The 22,926-nt window shown below is 37.5% G+C and overlaps 1 protein-coding gene across 1 annotated transcript in view; it reads right to left on the reverse strand.

The window, feature by feature from the left end:
• The window catches only part of LOC149074167 (saccharopine dehydrogenase-like oxidoreductase), a 95,079-nt gene that overhangs the window by 13,415 nt on the left and 58,738 nt on the right, over window positions 1-22,926 (reverse strand). Inside the window, exons 9-10 of the mRNA XM_089246640.1 lie at window positions 18,937-19,056; window positions 15,615-15,671 (exon numbers count right to left, since the gene is read on the reverse strand). Coding sequence (XP_089102766.1) covers window positions 15,615-15,671; window positions 18,937-19,056 — 177 coding nt within the window. The remainder of the gene's footprint in view (window positions 1-15,614; window positions 15,672-18,936; window positions 19,057-22,926) is intronic.

Genomic DNA, 22,926 nt, shown 5'->3' on the forward strand with positions numbered 1-22,926 from the left:
TAAAAAAAAGAACTCTTCTAAAGATAAAGATTAAATTATTTCTTTCATTAATTCTGAATTTATTTATTTCATTAATGCTGGAATAATCTCTTTCATTAATTCTGGAATTTTTTCATCAATTCTGGAATAATTTTTCATAACTTTTGGAATAATTGCTTTCATCAATTCTGGATTTGTTTCTTTCGCTAATGCTGAAGTCTTTTATTGATTCTAAAATTATTTCATTAATTCTGGAATTATATTTCATTAATTTTGGAATTATATTTCATTAATTTTGGAATTATATTTCATTAATTTTGGAATTATATTTCATTAATTCTGTAATTCTTTCTTTCATTAATTCTGTAATTTTTTTGTTCATTAATTCTGGAACTATCTTGTAAACTCCTTTAAACAACTATGGATGCCATTAGAAAATAACGGAGATGCGCCGACATTCAACGCGTCACGTGATCTTCCAAGTAATTATGTAGACCACTGACGTCATACCAGCGCCGGTACTAGAACGGGGGGGGGGGTAACTGCCCCGGGTGGCAATTTTTAGGTGAACACAGTTATAAAATTATCGAATTCCGAATTGGTGGGGGCGGCAAGACAATACAAAAATCCTAGTTATGGCCCTGCGTCATACTCCCTCCAGTAATATAAGCTCAATGGATTTCAGCGCCGATTCACCCATTGAAGTACAGCTTGCATTTGGCGACATTTTTGTCTGGCACACTCAGCAACCAATCTTGATAGAAGGGATTTTTCAGCCACACAAGTAATTAAAAGTACACACACTTGTTACTCATTTTTTGTTTTCTTTCTTTAAAGAACCTTATACAACCTTAGACAGCATGTGCGGAGATACGGGGGGGGGGGATGTGAAGTTGACTGATCTAATGTATATATGCATATATGAATTGACATCATCGTGTCCCCCCCCCAGACTTCCAAGTCAATCTCCGCCTATAGTTGACAGTAATCAGAGGAAGCTTCGCTCACTTACGGACCGAAAGGCTGAAATTATTTCGGCAAAAATTATGACACTTTTTTATTAAGATATTGATTTCTCAAGTCCTCCAGAAAAAATACCTTGTACAAAAGTTTAATGACTTCCAACGACTCCAAATACGTCTACATACGATCACAGGATACATGCTACCATAAAGCCGGGTTTTCCTAGAAGTGGGTTGTCGCAATACCTTCTAGAGCAGAAGGACTTCTAACTAGGAGGAGGTATTGCTTGTTGGGGGCCAGAGCGTGGCGACTGAGCTGAAGAAAAAAAACAACGATCGGAAGTTCATTTTGGACTCTAGCTTTTATTCCATAAAAGTTGCAAGGAAAAAAAACAAGATCATTTACGATCATAAAAGAAATAAATAAATAAAACGGCCGACAAATAACAACCGGCAATCTCAGGGAGAAAAAAAACAATCCCGACATAGACGCGGAAAAAAAACCAGCCTACAGTACAAAGCCGAGCTCCCGTGAGGGTGAGAGCGTGCCGTCAGCGATTTACATATTGCGTCGGGCCGAGCGGTTCCACGTGCACAGAGAATAAAAAGGGGAAAAACATTCCAACATAGGTTTTTGGCACCGCATGAACCGAACTGTATCATTTCGCGTCGACAGAAACGTTTTACATAATCACACTACACGTTTGTGTATTACTACCGTGGCGCATCAGCTCACGGCCCTGCTATCAGCTACTCTGTCATCTGCATGCTCCGGTTTGAAGGGAAGCATCAAGCTCGATGAAGGGAAGTGAAAGAAAACAAAAATGAAGAGAAGATCGGTAAAACGAGTGGTGCACAACGCATTTGACTCCTCCAGAAACAGTCAGCCAATCACGCCCGACGTAAAACACTGCCGTGTGAGGCTTGTTGCGCTCTCTAGGAAAACAGTCGAACTTGTTTTCTTATTATTGGTGAGTGGACGACATGTCACGCTGGGCGATTCACTTTGCACGCGGCACAAAAAACCTGCTCCTACGAAAACCCGGCTTTATAATAATGGGGAAAAACGTGCTTTAAATCCAATTATCCAGGGTTATTGGCTACTAAGGCTTTTTCCCTGTGCTTTGCACTTTTTTAAGGACGTCTCTTACGAAGCAAAAAAAAAAAGTGGCGAAAACTATTTCGGAAAACACAAATTTTTCAAGGACTCTCACAGAATTCTGAAAAAAAATTCTTTTTCAAGGACTCCTATTTATTTTCAAGGACTTTCAAGGCCTTGAAAATGAACTTTATTTTTTCAAGGACTTTTCAAGGTTTTCAAGGACCGTACGAACCATGTTTAATTTCTATCGATTTCTACAGACTAAAAGCATATTTTTTATTGAAATTCAGATTACTTTCTGAACTTGTGCCTAAATCAGGAGCAGAAACAGGCGCCTTTCCCAATTTCGCTCTCTCACTGGCAAAAATCTGGCTACGCCACTGCATATTTCGGTGTGTTATAAATTGTTAATTGTCTTCATCATGTTGTGGATATTTTCTACAGTAAAAGTGTGTTGTAAGGAGTATAGCAAACTCCCTAACCACTCGACTGCCACCTAGCAGCCGAGTGGTTAGGGAGCTAGCCTCTCACTGTGCCGGTCTGGGTTCAAATCCCAGTTCGAGCATGGAGATTTTTACAAACACTAACAAATTCTCTGGACGGATCATGCCGATCCCTTGGGAATACGTGAGGATCACGTTATAAAAAAAAAATTTAAAAAATAAAAGCTTATAATGGCAATCTCAATATAATAAGTGATTTGAGGGTGATTGTCAAAGAGTTAATGTTACAAAAACATCCGCTTATAATGAGAAGTGTCTGTTATAACAGCAATTTTTCGATCGTGAGCTGTCATTATAACAGACTTCTACCGAATTCAGGGGCACTCCTGCCTTAAGGCAGTGTCATAACTAGAGCCAGCATTATATACAAATGCATTTGCATATTTTGGTTTTTTTTAGCATTAAAGCATATGAATGCAAGAAATTTAAAAATTTTCAAAATAAGCTATTATAAAACTTTAAACGTGTGTACTAACATTTATTGTAATTTTTCAAATGAATGTTTCTCATAATATATGAATGACATCAGTATTTCCCTTACCACACGAACAATGATTAGTGGGAAAGTGTTTGTAACTTAACTACAGTCAATACTCAATTTTTACAAAATTCCAATTTATAAACTGCATGTTTTTGCAAACTAATCTTCTGGCTCCAAACAATATTCATTCAAACATCTTCCCTATTTGCGAACTAATTTTTCATGTCTGTACACATTTGTAAAAACTAGCATCGACTGTATGTAGAAGATGAACAAAATTGAGAAAGATAAGAGGTGGAATCTATGTACTACTAAAGATGTTTGTTGCCTTATCTGGTATCCCATTAAGCCAGAACCTAGTATTTGGGTTTAAAATTACCTTATTTCATTCTCATTACCATCATGTACAAGGTTTTTTTAAAAAGTATCTGACCATAGTTTTTCATTTTTGAATCAATGAAGCTACTAAGGAGTCGTGGTTTGGTGCACTGCAACTTGACCCATTTGCACATCTCCAGATCCATTTTTCTAAGTTAACAGACGGAAGAAGAAAAAACATGAAACTAATTATTCACAACAAGGCATTTATTAACACATTAATATTTTTATACAATTAAGATCAGATTTCTCTAGTTGTTTTGGATCTGTTGATATATCCTTCCTACTTATGATGCGTGTGAGTGTAAATGATTATAACCAGAATATTTAACTGAACTAAGACACACATTTAATAGAGATTTAAACACTAAAAATAGGAGACAACATCTGTTGTTCAAACTTCAGCAGCCATGTTTTTTGTACTGTTGCCAAAACTCTGAATCTAAATACTTGACTAATAATGTGTAGCCAGATAGCAAAAACAGAAATAAAAATAAATCAATTGTTTGTCCATCAACATAATATTGTAACACTTTCCTTTGTTAATAAAACAAACAATTCCAGTACAATATAATTACAAGGCCACAACAGGCAAAATGCCCAAAGAGGTGGCTGAGAAAAAGATGCCCATAACCAGGGCTCCCACTCAAAAAATGAGAAAAAGTAGAAAAACGGAGGACTAAAAAGTAGGATGGGGGAGGGTAACCCCCTTAGACAACATAATCATAGCATAATGGAAAAAAATCCCTAAAAAATTTTTTTTTGCAAAAAAATTTTTTTTAAATAATTAAAATTCTTTTTTTTAATTTTAAATTAACTTTTTTTTCCCTGGCACTATTTCAGTAAAGCCAAAACAAAATGACAAATAACTTGGTTACAAAAAAAATTTTTGGCCAAAAGAGTACACTAGCAACCACAGATAATTCTTTGCTGTCTCTCCTCATATATACACTGCTGGTCACCCAAATTGCAACACCAAGAAAGACAAGAGATATCGCAACAATATTTATTCTGTAGATAACATGTTGACCAAGCATCAAATGATTAAATTTATAGACTTCTGTGAAGTGTGGTTCCTGCCAAGATCAGTAGCCAGAGTAGCCGCCATTGTTGGAGATCACCGCTGCCACGTGCCTCGGCATTGATTCAAAGAGACTTTGGATGTGCTCTTGGGGTACAGCAGACCAAGCAGCTTCCACGCGTTGCCAAAGTTGATCTGGTGTGGCAGCTGGGAATGTAACCTGGGTCAATCGTTGAGCAACCATGGACCACATGTTTTCTATCGGCGAAAGATCCGGAGAGCGAGCTGGCCAGGGAAGCAATTCAATCTGGCGATTGACGAAGAACCTTTCGACAATGCGTGCCACATGTGGTCGCGCATTATCGGATTGGATTGGATTGGATTTTAAATTTTCTGGCGCAAGGACCAATTTGGTCAAACTGCGCCAAAACAAATTATAAAAATAAGAAAAATCATCCTTTTGTCATGTCAAAATACTAAAATTATGCATAATAAAAAGCAACGTAAAGCATAAAACAATGACATGAATTGTAAAAATCTATAATTTGTTATAAAAACCAATGACTTTAATGAATTTAAAAATGCGAGATGCATCGCTATGGTCATTTAAAATGTCATGAAGTGAAAGATGACTTTGACCAAAAGCGGTCGTAAAATGATGACGATGATATGAACAAGTAAAAGCATGAGCAATGGTCAATGGACTTTGACAATGTGGGCACTGTGGCTGACTCTCTCGTAATAAAAGATATGATTGTGTGATACGACTGTGTCCTATGCGTAACCGGGCAAGCAGAACTTCCTCCTTTCGGTTAGTTCTGCAGCTCGAACGCCAATGGCCAAGTGTGGGCTTGATGGCATGAAGTTTATTATTTATCTGATGGCTCCAATGATCCTGCCAGCGGTGATGCATCACTTCCCGGAGGATTGAGAAGTGGTCACTGGCAGGTACCAAAAGGTTATTGTCAATGTTAGTTGTTGTTCGAGCTGCGGTGTCTGCTTTTTCGTTGCCCGGTATTCCTACATGACCTGGTACCCAGTAAAATTTTACTGTGGTACCATGATGAATGAGGTAATGCAGTTCATGAAAAATGCCATGAATGAATGGATGAGTGTGAAACGTACAGGAACACAGTGCTTGTAATGCGCTGAGAGAGTCGCTATAGATGATGCATCGTCGGTGGCGTTTGCGTCGTATATGACGTAGAGCCTGAAGGATTGCGTACAGTTCTGCCGAATATATAGTAAATGTGTCTGGAAGTTTGAAAGATGTCTCCTCACAGCAGATGTAGGCACAACCGACATGGCCAGGGCTCTTGGAGCCGTCGGTATATATGGGGAAGTACCTGTTGTACCTACCCCTGTGCCTAAAGAATATCTGTCGATATATGACATCTGCTGTGGTGGCTCTAGGGTATAATGATAATGAAAGAGAGACATCTGGCAGAGACTGCTCCCATGGTGCCAGTTGCCAAGCAACTGGAGCCACACGACTGATGTCTAATTCTAGTTCTTCCACAAGTGCCCTCATACGAAGACCGTAAGATGGAACACATGAAGGGCGAGCAGCAAATAGTCTATGAAATGAGGGATTAAAAATGACACGATGAAGTGGATGATCTGGAAAAGACTTCATCTTGATAAAATATTTCAAGGAAAGTTGCAGGCGTCTTGATGTCAGTGATGGCTCGTTGCATTCGGCATACAGGCTCTCCATTGGAGACGTCCGGAAAGCTCCAGAACAAATCCGTAGGGCGAGATGGTGGACCGGGTCGAGCACACTCAGATAGCTCCGAGGTGCCGACCCGTATACAATGGAGCCGTAGTCGAGCTTCGATCTTATTAAAGCTTTATATAAGTGGAGGAGCGACTTACGGTCAGCTCCCCACGATGTAGAAGAGATGACTTTCAAGAGGTTCATCGTCTTCATGCAACGAGCTCTTAATTGCGCAATTTGAGGTTTGAAAGTGAGTTTCTTGTCAAATGTGATGCCGAGGAATTTAGTATTTTCTACAATAGGTATTAGATTGTTATTGAGAAACAACTGTGGGTCATCGTGTAGGTCTCGACGCCGACAAAAGTGCATAGCAACAGTCTTGTCAGCGGAGAATGAAAAGCCGTTATCATGAGCCCACTTGCTAATCTTGTTGAGAGCGGTTTGTAATTGTCTCTCGGCTGACCTCATATTCACTGATTGGTAAGATATCAACAGATCATCCACGTAGAGTGCGCCAGTGACTGACAACGGGAGTTGGTTCAACACCCCGTTGAGTCTTAAAATAAAAAGTGTTACACTTAAAATGCTACCTTGAGGTACACCTTGTTCTTGAATTTGGGGAGCTGATAATGTGCTTCCGATCCGTACCTGGAAGATGCAGCGAGCAAGAAAGTTCTTAATGAAAATGGGCAAGTTGCCCCGCAAGCCGCTATTATAGAGGTCGGAAAGAATTCCGTGCCTCCAAGTACGGTCGTAGGCCTTTTCTATGTCGAAAAATATGGCTAGCATATGCTCCCTCTTCACAAATGCTTGTCTTATTGATGTCTCAAGGCGTAATAGATTGCATGTTGTGGACCTGAACCGTCTAAAGCCGCTTTGATGTTTCGATAAAATATTGTTAACCTCAAGGTAGTGCATAAGGCGATAGTTGACCATGCGTTCCATGAGCTTACACAAACAACTGGTCAAAGCAATAGGTCTGTAACTGTTAGGTTGCTGAGGATTTTTGCCAGGCTTCGGGAATGCAAGAACAATGGCTGCTCGCCAGGTGTCAGGAAATGAATGACTGACCCAGATCCGATTAAATAATATGAGTAAATGTGAGAGTGATTCAGATGAGAGATGCCGAATCATGGAATAATGAATAGCATCGGGCCCTACAGCTGAGTCAGGACTTCGCTGCAAGGCCGTCGTGAGTTCATGAAGGGTGAACAATGAATTGTACCCCTCCGGTGTAAAAGGCCGGAAGGTGTACGATGTACATTCGGCTGATGATTTAATGGGATGAAACGATGAGGGATAGTTCGCATCACTGGAGACAGCGGCGAAATGGGCGGCGATGGTATCCGCAATATCCCTCACATCGCTGATGATAGTGCCATTGGTATTTAAAATGGTAAGTGGATGAGACTGATAATGACCATTGATTTTTCGGATCCGGTCCCAAATGACTTTAGATGAAGTAGATGAATTGATTCCAGTGGTAAACTTTTGCCAGGACTCGCGTTGAGCCTGGTGCCTAGTTCTTCTCGCTATCGCCTTTGCTTTTAAAAATGCCAACTTGTTGTCATGGGTAGGATACCGCCGGAACCTACTCCATGCTTTCTTTTGTGCTTTAATAGTAAGATTACATTCGTGGTTCCACCAAGGTTTAGGAAATTTAGGAAGTTTCGAGGAGACTTTGTGTATTGATTCATTTGCTGCAGAGATGACACAACCGGTGACAAGGTCGACACAGTGGTCGACGTCGGGTTGCGAAACCATATCCTCCGTGATTTCTGCCTTGACCGTGAAGTCTGCCCATCGGGCGGCCACAAGCTTCCACCGAGGAGGACCCTCAGGTATGCTATGGCTTCGATCAAGGCACTTAACCACTAGAGGAAAATTATTGCTCCCGTGGAAGTCCGGATCAACCGACCAGGACCAGTTGGGCAAGAGTGAAGGTGAGCATAACGATAAATTTATTGCAGTGAAACTATTGTTTGGGGCATGAAAATGAGTGAAACTGCCATCATTCATGATGGCAAGGTCCATGTCTTCTAACAGCCGTTCTACCATTTCCCCACGAGGGGTGTTGCTGTTAGAACCCCATATCATGTTATGAGCATTGAAGTCTCCAAGAAGAAAAAATGGTGGAGGTAATTGATCAATCAGATCTTCTAGATCTCTCTGTAAGATGGTGTCATTTGGTGGCAAATAAATGGATCCAAATGACACCATCTTACAGAGAGATCTAGAAGATCTGATTGATCAATTACCTCCACCATTTTTTTTTTTTTTTTTTTTCCTTCTTGGAGACTTCAATGCGCATTATCCTGTTGAAATATGGCTGTGGGCAAGCCCTGAAGGTAAGGAAGGACAACTGGCTCCAACACCTCGGAGATGTAGCGCTGGCTTTTTAAAGTACCGGCAATGCGTACTAGAGGAGTGCGAGAGTGATATCCAATACCGCCCCATACTATAATACCCGGTGCATAACGCAGCTGTTCAGCATCCTCTCTCCACGGTGTCTCCAGACTCGAATCCGACCATCGTGGTGTTGCAGACAGAAGCGTGACTCGTCAGTAAAGACAATTTCATTCCATTGTGCCGTCCACATCCTTCTTTCATCGCACCATTGGCGGCGGAGACGTCTGTGGTTCTGCGTCAAGGGTAGACGAAGCAATGGACGTCTTGCGGACAGACCACTCTGCTGTAAACGGCATCGAATGGTACGCGCAGACACTGGATGATGCGGTACAGACTGAATGTGCTGTGCTATGGTTCGTGATGTGGCTGAGCGATCCGTCACTGCCATGCGCACAATACGCCTGTCATCACGTGAAGTGGTGCACTGAGGTGGATGCGATCGAACACGTCGGTCCGTCATACCCTCCTGCATCCAACGATCACATATCTGCAATCCGCATTACAGTTGTTTGGTTTCGTCCAACACGACTACCGATTTCCCTGAAAGATAATCCACAGTCTCGGTAGGCCACTATCCTTCCTCTGTCGAACTCGGATACTTGATCAAAAGATGATCGCTGTTTTCTACGAGGCATAATTGATCGTTTTTTTGAAAAAACCACAAGAAAAACACAATTGCCGTACTTCAAATCGTCAAAATCTCCAAGCCTTAAATAGCGCTTTGAAGTGGCGCCACAGGCGCACGTGATGTGCGTCTGCGCTGAAATTCTAATCATTTGCATATCTCACCTCCGCTAATGCATGTTGTAAATTTCACATTATTTGCATGCTTCCTTCAGGGTGTTGCATTTACGGTGGCCAGCAGTGTATTTCATTCTTTTTAGGAGTCTTCCAAACTCTCTTTGACAAGGCACAGCAAATTTCGAAGATGTACATTTTTTTTAAAATGACACACCTTCGAGACCACTTTCGAAAGCACAATGCAAAATGTGTAAATTACAAGATCCAACGTAAATAAGGCAAGGTGAACCAGATAGTTTTACTGCGTTGCTCATCATTTTTTAAATTTTTCTGTTTTGTTCACATTTTACTGTTCAATGCCAGTGTAATCATTTTTGAAAAATGAAGCACTTCCGTTTCTAGCTCTTTGCTGAGCATTGTAAATATTGTTTATGCCTGTACATGCCTTAAAAATACAGAAGACAACTGAATGCTATTGGGTAGCATCAGAATCACCAAACCTAGAATATGCCTATGTATCCAACTGTTTTGAAATGCAAACTGTTGTTTCACCTATTTGCACCATAATTTTGAATGATGAAAGTTACTGTCCAAGACCACGAAGTAATAAATACAAAATTATTTTTCCATCCAGACAGAAGTTTTTAATGACTATTATACTTGTTGAACCCTCAAACTAAGCAAATGAAAAATTAATCAATCAAATGGTCCACATACCCCCCTCCCCCTCTCAATTACCTTAAAAATGATACAATTTCTGCTTTGGCAGAATCATTAATTGCATTCTCCAACATTTGTAATATTGGCAATGTATCAATAATTTCCTGCTCAATTAAAATCAATTACACAAATTTTGTCAATAGGATTTGGTAAAAAAAATAGGAAAAGTAGGACAAAAACTAGAAAGTAGGACAAAACCGAGAAAGTAGGATGAGTGGGAGCCCTGCCATAACAAATATGGACAAATACAGCAACCCAATTAAAAATGCAACTACAAAAATTATAAACATACACATGATAAAATATTATACAATGTCCATAAAATGTATTTATGGTTGTCTTATTCTAAGTACAGATAGCTTCTCAATTTACCCCAACATGTTTATCATATTTCTTTTTAAACGCATCAATTGTGTTGAAATTTACTGTCCCCTGGGGTAAGCTGTTTCATTTATTAACAACCCCATTAGAGAAAAATTCTGTCACACCATAACTTAGAATTGTCCCTTACTAAATGATACTGGTGTCCCCTTGTAAAAGTAGTTGAATGACAGAAAATTAATAAATCATGGTCCATTGTACCCATACCATTAAAAATTTTGAACACTTCGATCATAACTCCCTGACACCTGCGTTCATCCAATGTAAACATATTAAAAAAATGAAGTCTCTCTTCATAACTTAAGCCACGTGTGTTAACGAGGCCATGTGTAGCTCTTCTCTGCACCCATTCAACCAAGTCTATATCCCTCTGTAGGTATGGTCTCCAAATCCTTACAGCATACTCCAGTCCAGGATGAGTTAGGCCTAAAAAAAGTGGGACAATGATTTTAAGAGAACGTGAAGACACCTTTTTGAAAATAAAATCGAGCATACTATTCGCTTTTTTTACCACCGCTGGACAACGTTCAGAAAACCTAAGCTGCTTGTCAATGAGAATTTCCAAATCGGTCACCCTAGTTGCATCCCCGGGATAGTGGCACCATTCAACTGGTAAGAGTACGGAAACATGGCTTGTTCAAACCAAAGTGAGCAACCATGCACTTGTCAATGCTAAACTTCATGCTCCATTCATTTGCCCATGTTTCAATCCTATTTTCGCATCATCTGTGAATTTGCTAACAATTCTATCGATACCCTGATCTAGTTTATAGATAAAAAGTGAAAAAAGTATGGGGCCAAGGACACTTCCTTGAGGAACTCCACTAGTGATGCCTGTCAAGTCAGAGAATTCCTGCTCACCATAACACGTTGTGACCAACACTAAACTTCAAAAACAGACTCTTGTTAATATCAGGAACATACCAGACATCTTGTAAATTTTTAAATTGTTTTCTACCATTTACTATGGGCATTATTCTTATTGTACCTTCCCCAATGGCTGTTAGTACTTTTCCATTTGCCACAGTTATACCATATGGATATTCGAATGTTCAAAGTCTATGAAGAAATTACTACTCTTGATAACATGTTTAGATGCACCATTATCTACATACCAATCATCACAATTCCCTTATGCAGCAAAAACATCATCTATGGCTAAGAAAGTCGTACTGACAGCAGCAGCAGTACCACCATCCTACTCTGATATCTTGTGGAATGACTTGAACTGGGTTTCAGTGGTTTACCATTAGCAATCCATTTACAACAGTTCTTGACCCAATGCCCTTTCAGATGACAGTAATTACACGTACTGTATTTCTTACTTGAAGATGTGCCTTCTTCTCTTTTCTGATGATTCTGGGTATTCTTCTGTTTGAAACTTGCAACTAGTGCTTTGTGACCTGATTCACTTTAATTGATGCCTGTCCTTAATTCCCGCTCATGAGAACATTGCTGTGTCATTAAATCATCAACAGTTCTTTTTTCTTCACTCAGGATCAACCAACTTGATTTGAAGGCATGTTAACTTTATGGAAGAGCATTGAGTATCTTGCATATCGGCAGCATATGTGGAAGCTTGGTTTGTTGTTTACTTTCTAAACCCATTCCACAGATTCTTCAATTTGGATAAGTTTGCTGTCATATCCTCAATCGATGACCACTTGAACTGGAAGAACTGTAAACAAATGTTGTACAGTTGATTTTCAGATGTGGCTTCAAATAGCTTGTGTAGCTCTGGCCATACATCCCTAGCACAGTCAAATCTCATTACTTTCTGTAATGTGTCTTCTGTCATTGAATTTGTTGGAACCATCATAGCCAAGTTATTTGCTTTATTATACTCCTTCAATTCAATCTTGTATTGACTTACAATAGCTGCTGATGATCCATCCAATAGCTTCTCTTGCAGTTCCATTTTCCCAATGACTACATCTAAAGCCTCAGCATAGAAACTTAATGCAAATTTTATCCTATATTTCCATAGTGTCCAGTCTCCTTTGCCACTCAATAGCTTAACTTGAATCTTGCCAGCTTCCACCTTTAGGAACTTCACTTGGAGTAGGCGTCTTGACTGGAGTTAGGATTAGGAACTCATTGTTTATTCACACACACACAGCAGAGTCAGCATGAAGTGACTCATAACCTCTAGTTATTTTGGATCTGTTGATATATCCTCATGCATAGGGGTTTATTTTATTATACAAAGCTACCATTTGTAATAGTTTCAGCTCCTGCTATCTTCCAGAGGGAAATGGATAAGCTTCTGCAGGGACATGATAGCGCTTTGTGCTATTTAGATGATTTACTCATCACAGGCCAATCATCAGAAGATCATTTAAGGAACCTAAAAGGGTTCTGACAACCTAGCAAGAGGCTGGCATCAAACTGCATCCATCAAAGTGTGTTTTCATTCAGCCATCTGTAGAGTATTTAGGGCACAGAATAGATTCAGATGGTCTGCATCCTGTCCAAACAAAGTTGGATGCTATTGAGAAAGCACCTGAGCCAGCCAATATGGAGGGACTCAGATCTTTCATAGGGTTACTGACTAATTATGCTAAATTTCAGCCAAGTTCAAGCAAGACAGCCCATATTTAACTAGACAGTACAGGTCCAACATGGACACATTTGGAGAGATGAGACCATCTTGTCATGTCATCATAAAGTTGCCAGATGACTTGGAATAGTACATGGTTCATACTCTTTGAAAGTAAAAAAATTTTAAAATTCAAGGACATTTATACAGCGGTTGATAAAAATCAGGATTTAAAAAATAAAATAAAATTACATGGATTTTTAAAATTTATATTCACCATTTCCTCATTTTTAATTTTGAGTTTGAGAGAGAAATGTAAATTTATTAAAGATATATAATTTTTTAAAACAATTACGATTCTCAATTCAATTTGTAGTTAATGTCCAATTCTAAAGGGGTGATCTTGCTTTTAAATCAAAGCCTTTGTAGTTTAGTATGCAAACGACATTTAAGTAGAAATCATTTTATGTTTGAAACAGTATAGAAATATGCCTTTGATAAAAAAAAAATAGAAAGCATGTAATTATATATCTAGGGAGACTATACTTCTATTTCCTGGGACATTCCTATATTTTCATGTAATTTTGGTCATCCTAACTTTTTATGAAAACGTCCCATTATTTTCCATATATTTTCAACAAAGCCTATTGAAATTTTTATTCTTTGGGAAAATAATTTTAATACCTTAATTTCAGTAATCCTATGAATTATATTATAATAATTATGACTTTAAATATTTTCATGTTAACGTTTCTCTCCCATAGAATTCATTTAAATCTACTGTTTCAATGCAATGGTGCTTCTTTTCTGCCTTTGGTGTTTCTTTGGCAATATTTGCAACTTCACTTACCATTGGCATAATTTTTGGTGGCAATTGGTGGTTTTCCAGAATTTTTATTGAGGAAATATGGTCAGCCCACGTGTATGCAATTGACATTCATTAATTCAATAGTTTTAAAATATTTTGAAGCAATATCTTAGAACATTTTTTACCGCCAGATTTTGGGCAACATCTTTTTAAGCATAGAAATACCTGAAGTACATGTGACTATATGTCCTGTTTTGAACATTGTCTCATAATCATTGTGCCATTGCTGCTCTACACGTTTTCGCCTCAGTGGAATATGATTTAAAGGGGGATCTAGTTGAAGGGGGACAAAAATTGATGGAAGAAATTCACAAAAAAAAAATTTTTTCAAGCACTTGAAAATGACTTTTTTTTTTCAAGGACTGCAATGATTTTTCAAGGACTTTTAAAGACTTGAAAATGAATTTTTTTTTTTAAGGATTTTCAAGGACTGTACGAACCCTGTAGTATAACTGAGCTGCTGATGAAACATGAAAAGAGTTTATGAAGCACCAGTAGATTTTTCTGAACATAAATAACAATGAGGGAGAGAGACGTAAGTATCCAACTACTCTGGCATTAACATAGATGGAGTCGACAGTAGGGGTCCACAGCAAGATCATCATAGGTTCATGATGCATCCCAAGCCCTTCACATCCACTGGAACAGACTCAAATAGAGACTCAGTAATAATTCTTAAGATATATCCCGGTCCAGTTGGATTTAAGCAAGTACCTAGGCACAATTTAGAGATTACTTTTACATGTTATTGGATATAAGTCCTGCCAATGGCAAAATAAATCAGCATAAGCTTAAGTAATGAACAATAGAGTATGAAGAAATGTGATTGTGCTCTACTCAGAGTGAGCATATATACACAATCGCAACACTTTTCTTCTCAGCTGAATTGGACCACACATATCTACCGTTGAGAGACAGGAAAAACTATGTCATCACAATCAATTTGCATAATCGTACACAGCAATAAATAACTAAGTATCAATATTTTGGAATGGCAATAAAATATAACAATATGAGGGGAACTGGCCAGGTTCGCCCAATATGTCAACTAAGCCCATCTTATGATGAACAAAGCAAAAATATGTCGGCACTAATGGAAGCTGGTGATGGTTTTGCCGTGCTGTGCATACTCGTGATCAGCCATGTCACTGGAGTCGAAGAAGACTGTTAGCATGACTATTCCATTACATCTCCTGAAGACCAAATCATCAGTCAAACTAGAATGAATGGATCCAATGCTATTGCTCACCTTGTCTGCAGGTTCTCTGATCATGAGTTGATGATCCTGCATCACCAGAGTCTTCACTTGGTCAGTAACAATCTCGTTTCTGGATGTGAGGGTCTACCAGCAAGTCTTTCACTCTCCAATTATGTGCAGCAATCTTTGAAGCAGTTGTATCATTTTTTTTATCAGTGTGGTGCACATTTTTTCATTTCCGAAGGTCTGTTGAATCTTGCAGATTGTTTCCACTTGGGAATAACCAAGTTTCACACAAAATTTAATGCAGTAGCATTCACGTTTTTCCTGTCATTTTGTCAAAAACAAAATGTGGCAGCGCTCACATGCCCTCATTGACCTCATTCATGAGCTGCCAGTTTCTGCAGCAGGTAAAAATTCACACATGCACACCAGAATATATGTGCACCAAACCACGCCCCCCTAGCTTCATTGGCTTTATGCAAAAAAAAATTAATGTCAGATACTTTTTGAACAAACCTTTTATATCAACAAACCTCATTATATAATCTAAAGTGATGCAAAAAAATTAATAACTAATTAATTTGTTAAACTAAATTTAATAAATATACTCACATTTTTCCTAATTGGGGGAGCTTTACTGAATGTTCCATAAGAAAATAATTCTGGGTACTGAAAATACATATTATTTATATTCATTACAATATATCAAAACAATCCATCTGATAACAACAGTAATGATTATATAAATGAAATAAAAAAAGATTAAAACTTAAATGGTGATTTAAAAACAGTACCTAGACCAGAGTTTCTCAAACTTTTTGTTCTATCGCCCCCCCTTCTTCAATGTGTGTGTGTTTCAACATAAAAGCGCTGATGATGGAAATGGGTGTTCAGTATAACCCACAGGAGAGGATGACTATTCATTGATTCAAGTAAAATTGCTTAAAAGCAGTATTATTGTGTAATGGTAACGACTTTCACTGTCTGTGGCTTATGCAGTGAAAAAAAGAGAAACATATGAAAGCATAATTTTCAGAGGTGCCGTTGATGCACCAAATAACCAGAATTTCAGAAAAGGACTAATAAAAATTTTATCAACGCGGCCCATGGGACGCATATTGCGTTCTAGTTCCCAGGGAAAAAAAATAAAACAAAGAGAAACCTCTCAAACTTTTCTTTTTTCCCTTTTTACCATCTATCATGATTGTGTGACCTTGAAAAGTAGTTTTACTACTTTGAAGTACAAATGAAGCAATTTACTGCACTGTATTATATTAACCGTTGCATTGTTGCAAAATAAGGCCAGGTTCACGGCAAGCAATGCAGCATGCTACTCGACGCAGATTGGTTAAAAGACTTGAAGTTCAGATTCTTAACAAATTCATGTCAAGTTACCTGCTGCATCGTTTTCCGTATTGCACCAGTGTGAACCCACCCCATTCTTCAACAAAAACTATAAACAATATCTACATATGCAATGTACATATTGTATAATATATTATCATGTAATATATACATGATAAAATATTATACAATGCCCATAAAATGTATTTACGGTTGTCTTATTCTAAGTATGAATAGCTTCTCGATTTACCCCAACGTGTTTATTGTATTTCTTTTTAAACGTGTCAATAGTGTTAGAATTTACTATCCTCGGTGGTAAGCTATTCCATTTATTAACAACCCTATTACAGAAAAATTCTCTGTGACACCATAACCTACAAATGTACCTTACCAAACGATACTGGTGTCCCCCTGTAAAAGAAGTTGATTGACGGTAAATCATGTAATAAAAGTAATAAATCATGGTCCATCCTATCCACTGTTGAAAATTTTGAACACTTCGATCATATCTCTCAGACATCTGCGTTCATCCAATGTAAACCTATTCAAATAATGAAGACTTTCATCATAACTCAAGCTGTGTGTGCCAACGAGGACATGCATAGCTCTTCTCTGCACTCATTTCAACCAAGTCCATATCTCTCCGTAGGTATGGTATCTAAAACCTTACAGCATACTCCACTCCAGGACGAACTAAGCCTCAGAAAAGCGGAAGAATGACTTTAGGAGAATGCAAAGACACCTTTTTGAAAATAAAATTGAGCATTCTATTCAATTTTTTGACCACCGCTGAACAATGTTCAGAAAACCTAAGCCGCTCGTCAATGAGAATTCCCAAATCGGTGACCCTAGTTGCATCCGGGATAGTGACACCATTCAACTCGTAAGAGAACCGTGGGTTGTTCAAACCAAAATGAGCGACCATGCACTTATCAACGCTAAATGTCATGCTCCATTCATTTGCCCATGTTGCAATCCTGTTTAAGTTGGTCTGGAGCAACTCCCTATCGTTTGATTCCCGATTACCCTCCATTGGCTTCACGTTATTTGCAAATTTGCTAACAATTCCATTGATACCCTGATCTAGTTTATCGATAAAAAGTGAAAAAAGTATGGGGACAAGGACACTTCCTTGAGGAACTCCACTAGTGACGCCTGTCCAATTAGAGAATTCCCTGTTCACAATAATCTGTTATCTCTCAACCACGATTCTATCCAATTCAGCAAATTGCCCCCAATCTTGTGTAAATGCTTCAAGAGTTTACCATGTTGGACCCAATTGAATGCCTTTTGGATATCAAGGTAAACAATGTCTACATTTTTGCCCTTACCCAAATTCTTAGTCATAGAAGCAAAGGAGGTTGGTTACACGTGACTTCTCCTTCCTGAATCCATGCTGATTATCTGACAATATACTATTCTTTTCTAGCTACTTCACCAATTGCTTTTTGATAATAATTTCCAAAATTTTCGAGAGGGAGCTCATTAAACTCACTCAACGATAATTGGACACAGCCTCTCTACTACCCTTTTTAAATATCAGAACATTAGCAAGCTCCCAATCCCTTGGGGCAATACCCTCAGCAACATTACTCCTGTAAATTTGTGCAACTGGCCCCAACAATTTATTAGCACATTCCCTGAGGACCCTAGGATAAATATCATCTGGCTTTGGTGCTTTGCTCACACATACATTTTCAGAAAATTTAGTACCTCCACATCTTCCACTTGAACATCGTTGAGGATTTTATTACTCCAAGCAACACACATACATTTAATATTGTATTCTTTATTGAAAACGGACACAAAAAAAATCACTGAAAGCATTACACATGCCTACATTGCTCTCTACCCTAGACCCTCTGATCGAGAGGGAGCTAACTGCTCCCTTACATCCATTATTGACGAAGCTAAAAAATGATTTTGGGGCAGAGCCAATGTTATCTGCCAACCTAGATTCAACTTCATTTTTACTATCCCTTGATACTCTTCTTTTATCAGTAAACAATGACATGTCACCTCGCACACTTTTATACTTTCCGTGAATGCTGGTTTCTTTTCAAGATAAAGGTCACGCACGCTATCCATGAACCATAGGGGATGTAATGTACTAACAGACTTTTTTTGAACAAAGAGAATGATGTTGTGCAAAACAGAAGATAGCTTCGTACCAAATTCTTCCCATTGACTTACCACCCGGACTGATTCCAACTAGTCTTTGAAAACCTTTGCCTCAAAACATCAAAGTTAGTTCTCCAAAAAAAAGGAACCAGTCTTTTGTTATCAACCTTACCCGAAGAAAACTTAAAGAAAACTGACGACTCTGTGATCACTGGAAGAAAACTTGTCCCAAAAGAGTTCAGTTCTTGTCCCTTCAGTGATCATCATGTCGTCAGTTTTCTTTAGGTAAGGTTGATAACAAAAGACCGGTTCTTTGTTTTCCGAGAACTAACTTTGATGTTTTGAGAGAAAGGTTCTCATCATCATATTAATCTATTAACTTTTTAAGATCTTTTATTCAGTACTGTTTACTTCATACAAAGAAAATACAGAACATTAAAGACATGCAATGTGGAAAAAAATAAAATACCTTTTTCAAAAGATCACGTCCATAGGAGAATTTTGTAAAAATAACAAATATCAAGCCTAAAATGAGAACACCAATAGCATTGAAGAGGGACCCAACACACAAGTATGCCCTAACTCCAACCTAGAGTGAAAAAAACCATCTGCTTTTAGTTCACTTTGAAACCTTTAGTAATAAATAAAGTCCATTCAAAAATGCATCTCAAAGAAAATTAGAAAAGTAATTTACCTACAATTTGATTTTAAAAAAAACTTTTTATTTATAAGTGCATGATAAAATAAGGGCAATCAATCATTTCAAATAATTACTAACAGTGAAATTATAGAAACAAAAACGAGGGGAAAATAACAAAAGAGTGTTTAAAATGCTTTCCCAAATCTTTGGCTTGATATATATCTAAAATGTCTGTTCATATTTGAAGATTTAATGATCCATCCTTTTGAAATACTTGAATACAGTGGGACCTCACCAGAAGGATACTTAATATAATTATAAATCCCTCTAGAATGATACTCAATTATTGTTTGGTATTGCATGTAGTCTGATGTTAAAATCCTCTCAATGAGATGATATCCTTTAATATGATAAATCCCTTTATAATGATATTTTGAAACTGCTACAGTGAAACTTCCATAGGCAGCCACCTCTATTCTCCGGCCAACTTCCCTTTGCGGACAGTTTTTCTTGAAACTGGCAATAGGCTCCACATACATAATACAAAAATCACCCCTATTCCGCGGTCATTGACCACTTGCTTATAGATAAGAGTTTACGAAAAGAAGTTTTTTTTTTCTTTCCAATGCAGTCCAGAGCTTGTACAGTGGAACTTCGGTTAAAAAGCTTAATTTGTTCCACTATCGTGCTCATTATCCAAACAGCTTGTTATTCGAATCAAACTTCCCCCATATGAAATAATAAAAACTTGGATAATTTGTTCCACAATTATTCATTCACATAATTATGATTAATAAAAACGGCATTCAATCAATATTAAACAATAATAATACATAATACAATAAAAGAACCATAATATAAAAATAAACAAACATAATAGCCATAATTAAACATACAATACGATGTTTACAAATACTCTAAACAACAAAAGAGAGGAGGACTATAGTTTAGGACGATTTATGGACTCGCTGTTCTTTTTCTTTACAAACTTATTCTTTTGGAGTGAATTTAAAGCCTTATCCAATGACACTTGCTTTTTACTCCTTTTTTATGATTTTTGGAAAATGGAAAATTACAGTGTTCGTTGGACAGATTCATTGCTCACACACACTGCTACAGCTTTATTTGGGTGTTTCTTTTCTACAGAGTTTTGCACAGATTCCCACATTTTACACATCTCTCTAATCTCATTTTATGAGAGGGACTTCTCCTTACTTCTCTCTTCCTCAGATGATATGTCATTCATAAACTCTTGCTGGTGCAAGCAAAAGAAATCCATTACTTCATCTACCATCAACTTCTAGACATTTTTCGTCACTAGTTCTTGAACGTTATCCTCATGCACCTCCAGTCCATGGCCTTCCTCAAGCACACAATATCTTTGACAAGTAGTGGCTCCTGTTCATGAGCTAGCTCTTTGAAAGTCATGTTCAATAATGCAATCAGCCCACAGTTTTCTCTAGAATTTAAAAAGAATTAATAAAAAATGTCAAGTGCACATACGCTTGCCTGCAATATTACATATAGCTTCATATCGTAAATATTTGTACTCACACGAGTGTTAATTTTCCGAGTGAGGCACGCTTACCAGAGACTGTAGTGGAGAATATTACCCAATATTCCATAACGTGTGTGGGCGAAAGCAAAAAACCATCAGCTCAGTTATGATAGCGTGAAAATAAATAAAGTGCAAAAACTTTGCTCTTAATGTGAATCATCACTTGTTAAGTGTCGAAATTTGTTCAAAATTTTTGCTCATTAACCAAAGTTCCACTGTAATTCTCTTTGTATATAACCTTATAATCTCTTTATATATTAGCATAAATACGATTTTCTGTTCATGTGTGGTACTATCAGGTTGGAAACATTTGTAAATAGGATGAAAAAGGCTAATGCTATACAGTTGTGTTACTGATAAGACAGTTTAAAAATTTGCTTCCGAGGTGACTGGGTAAACCAGACAAATAACCTATGATCTTTACTGAATAGGTAAAGGATGTGGAGGTTTTGACTTTGATGATTTCTTCACTCTTTAGCAAGCAGAGATTCAGCAGAACAAGGTACAACTTGTTACAAGGCAGGAACAGATCCCAGGTAATACAGATTAAGGAACTGATTGGATGATCTCGAATTTCAAGTTCTGCATAAAATACAGAGAAACCTCGATATATATAACAATACCGGAACAAGGCAAAATATCTTGGTAGAGGAATTATTGCTATATTGAGAGGCAAAATTATCATCATGTGTCAAATTTATGCTGCTGTTGACAACTTTTTCAAATTGAAGTTCTTAGTAACACCAAAAATTAGCTTTTCAGTACCTATTTCCTGCAAAATATTTTAACTAATTAGCTAATAACAGAAATTCAGTTTAATGTGTTTGTTAGTTAAATGCCCTGTAAAGGGGTTTATCATAATGCACTTTGGTGTATCACACAAAAAGTAGCAATACCAAACACTTTTGGTGATTAGGTAATGCCCAATACAGATATTATTAGTCTTAGTCTGTCCTCAGAAGAACTGAAACATGCGAGATGAGTTAAAAAATAGACAACATTTTGAGCAAAAAATAAATAAAAATAATAAACTTAATAGTGGTTTCAAAATCCTCTTAAAAAATATTGTTGTAGAGGGGTTGATCATACTTGGTAAAAAATATTGTTGTATCGAAACAAGTTTAACATTTCAGACTATAGACTATTCCAAACAAGATTTCAAAAAAATATCGTTGTAGAGGAATTCATCGTTATATCAAGTATCATTCTAGCGAGGTGCCACTGTATATGTATTTTTTTTTTTTTTTTGGCATTATAAACAAATTGAGCATAAGATTTTTTTGTGACATTGAAAACAATTATTTTGGCACGCACCCTCACCCCTGAAATGCATTTTTCCTGTCATACAACCTCTATTTGGCTGTCACCTCTGCAGACTGCTACTTTTTTTGCCGAATGCTGAGTGACCATTTTAGAGGAGGCACACTGTATATATGTTATATTTCACTAAAAATCACCATCAATGTAATTTTTTAAGCTCTTCACCAGTTTTTGTTTTCATTGAGGATGATTGATAACATAGGTATTTTCCACTATCTACCCTCCATAAGTAATCATCGTGTGAAGTTACTTTGTGTAGTACACACAATAGTTACACAGTAAACTACTTTACAGGATTAGCCTAAAAAAACTGCAATGCAAAATTCTAACTATGGAGAATGGCTTTAACCAGCCCATTAAAAAGATTACATATTTACATTTTTTCATGGTCCTTGATTTGAATTTCATCAGAATGAGACACCTGATTTGCTTATTTACACCCCCCCCTTTCTACCTTATTGTTTTGAAACTTGAAATGCTTACTATTAGGATTTAAAAACAGTTGGAATTTTTTGCATATTTACCATATTACGGTTACCAACCAATCTCCTTTAGGACGACATGTCCTCGTTTTTGATGTCATTTCAAGCATCTTCATACATTTCCGAGAATTCACCCTTTTGTCCTCTTTTTCAGGTTTGCAGAATTTTTTTCTTTTTTTTCTGGGGAAAATTCTTTGCTCCACTTTGAAAAAAATATCTTTTCATTGATATGAGTGTTAGTGTTTATTTTTCACACACACACATTCACTATATAATAGCCGTCGAAATTCCTAGAATTTTTCGGGTTCTGTTTTTTTTAAGCGGTTCTGTTTTAGAGTTGGGAAAAATTATTGTTGTGGCCAGTTTTATTGGTCAGAATAGTGTGTGTGTGTGTGTGTGTTTTCTCACACCTGTTTATAAGCTTTGACCAATCGGTGTCGAAATTCCCAGAATACAAGA

Source organism: Pholcus phalangioides, unplaced genomic scaffold, assembly GCF_987345545.1.
Source record: "Pholcus phalangioides strain wild (caught in Gottingen) unplaced genomic scaffold, Ppha-v1.0 ptg000017l_1, whole genome shotgun sequence".
Taxonomy (NCBI): domain Eukaryota; kingdom Metazoa; phylum Arthropoda; class Arachnida; order Araneae; family Pholcidae; genus Pholcus; species Pholcus phalangioides.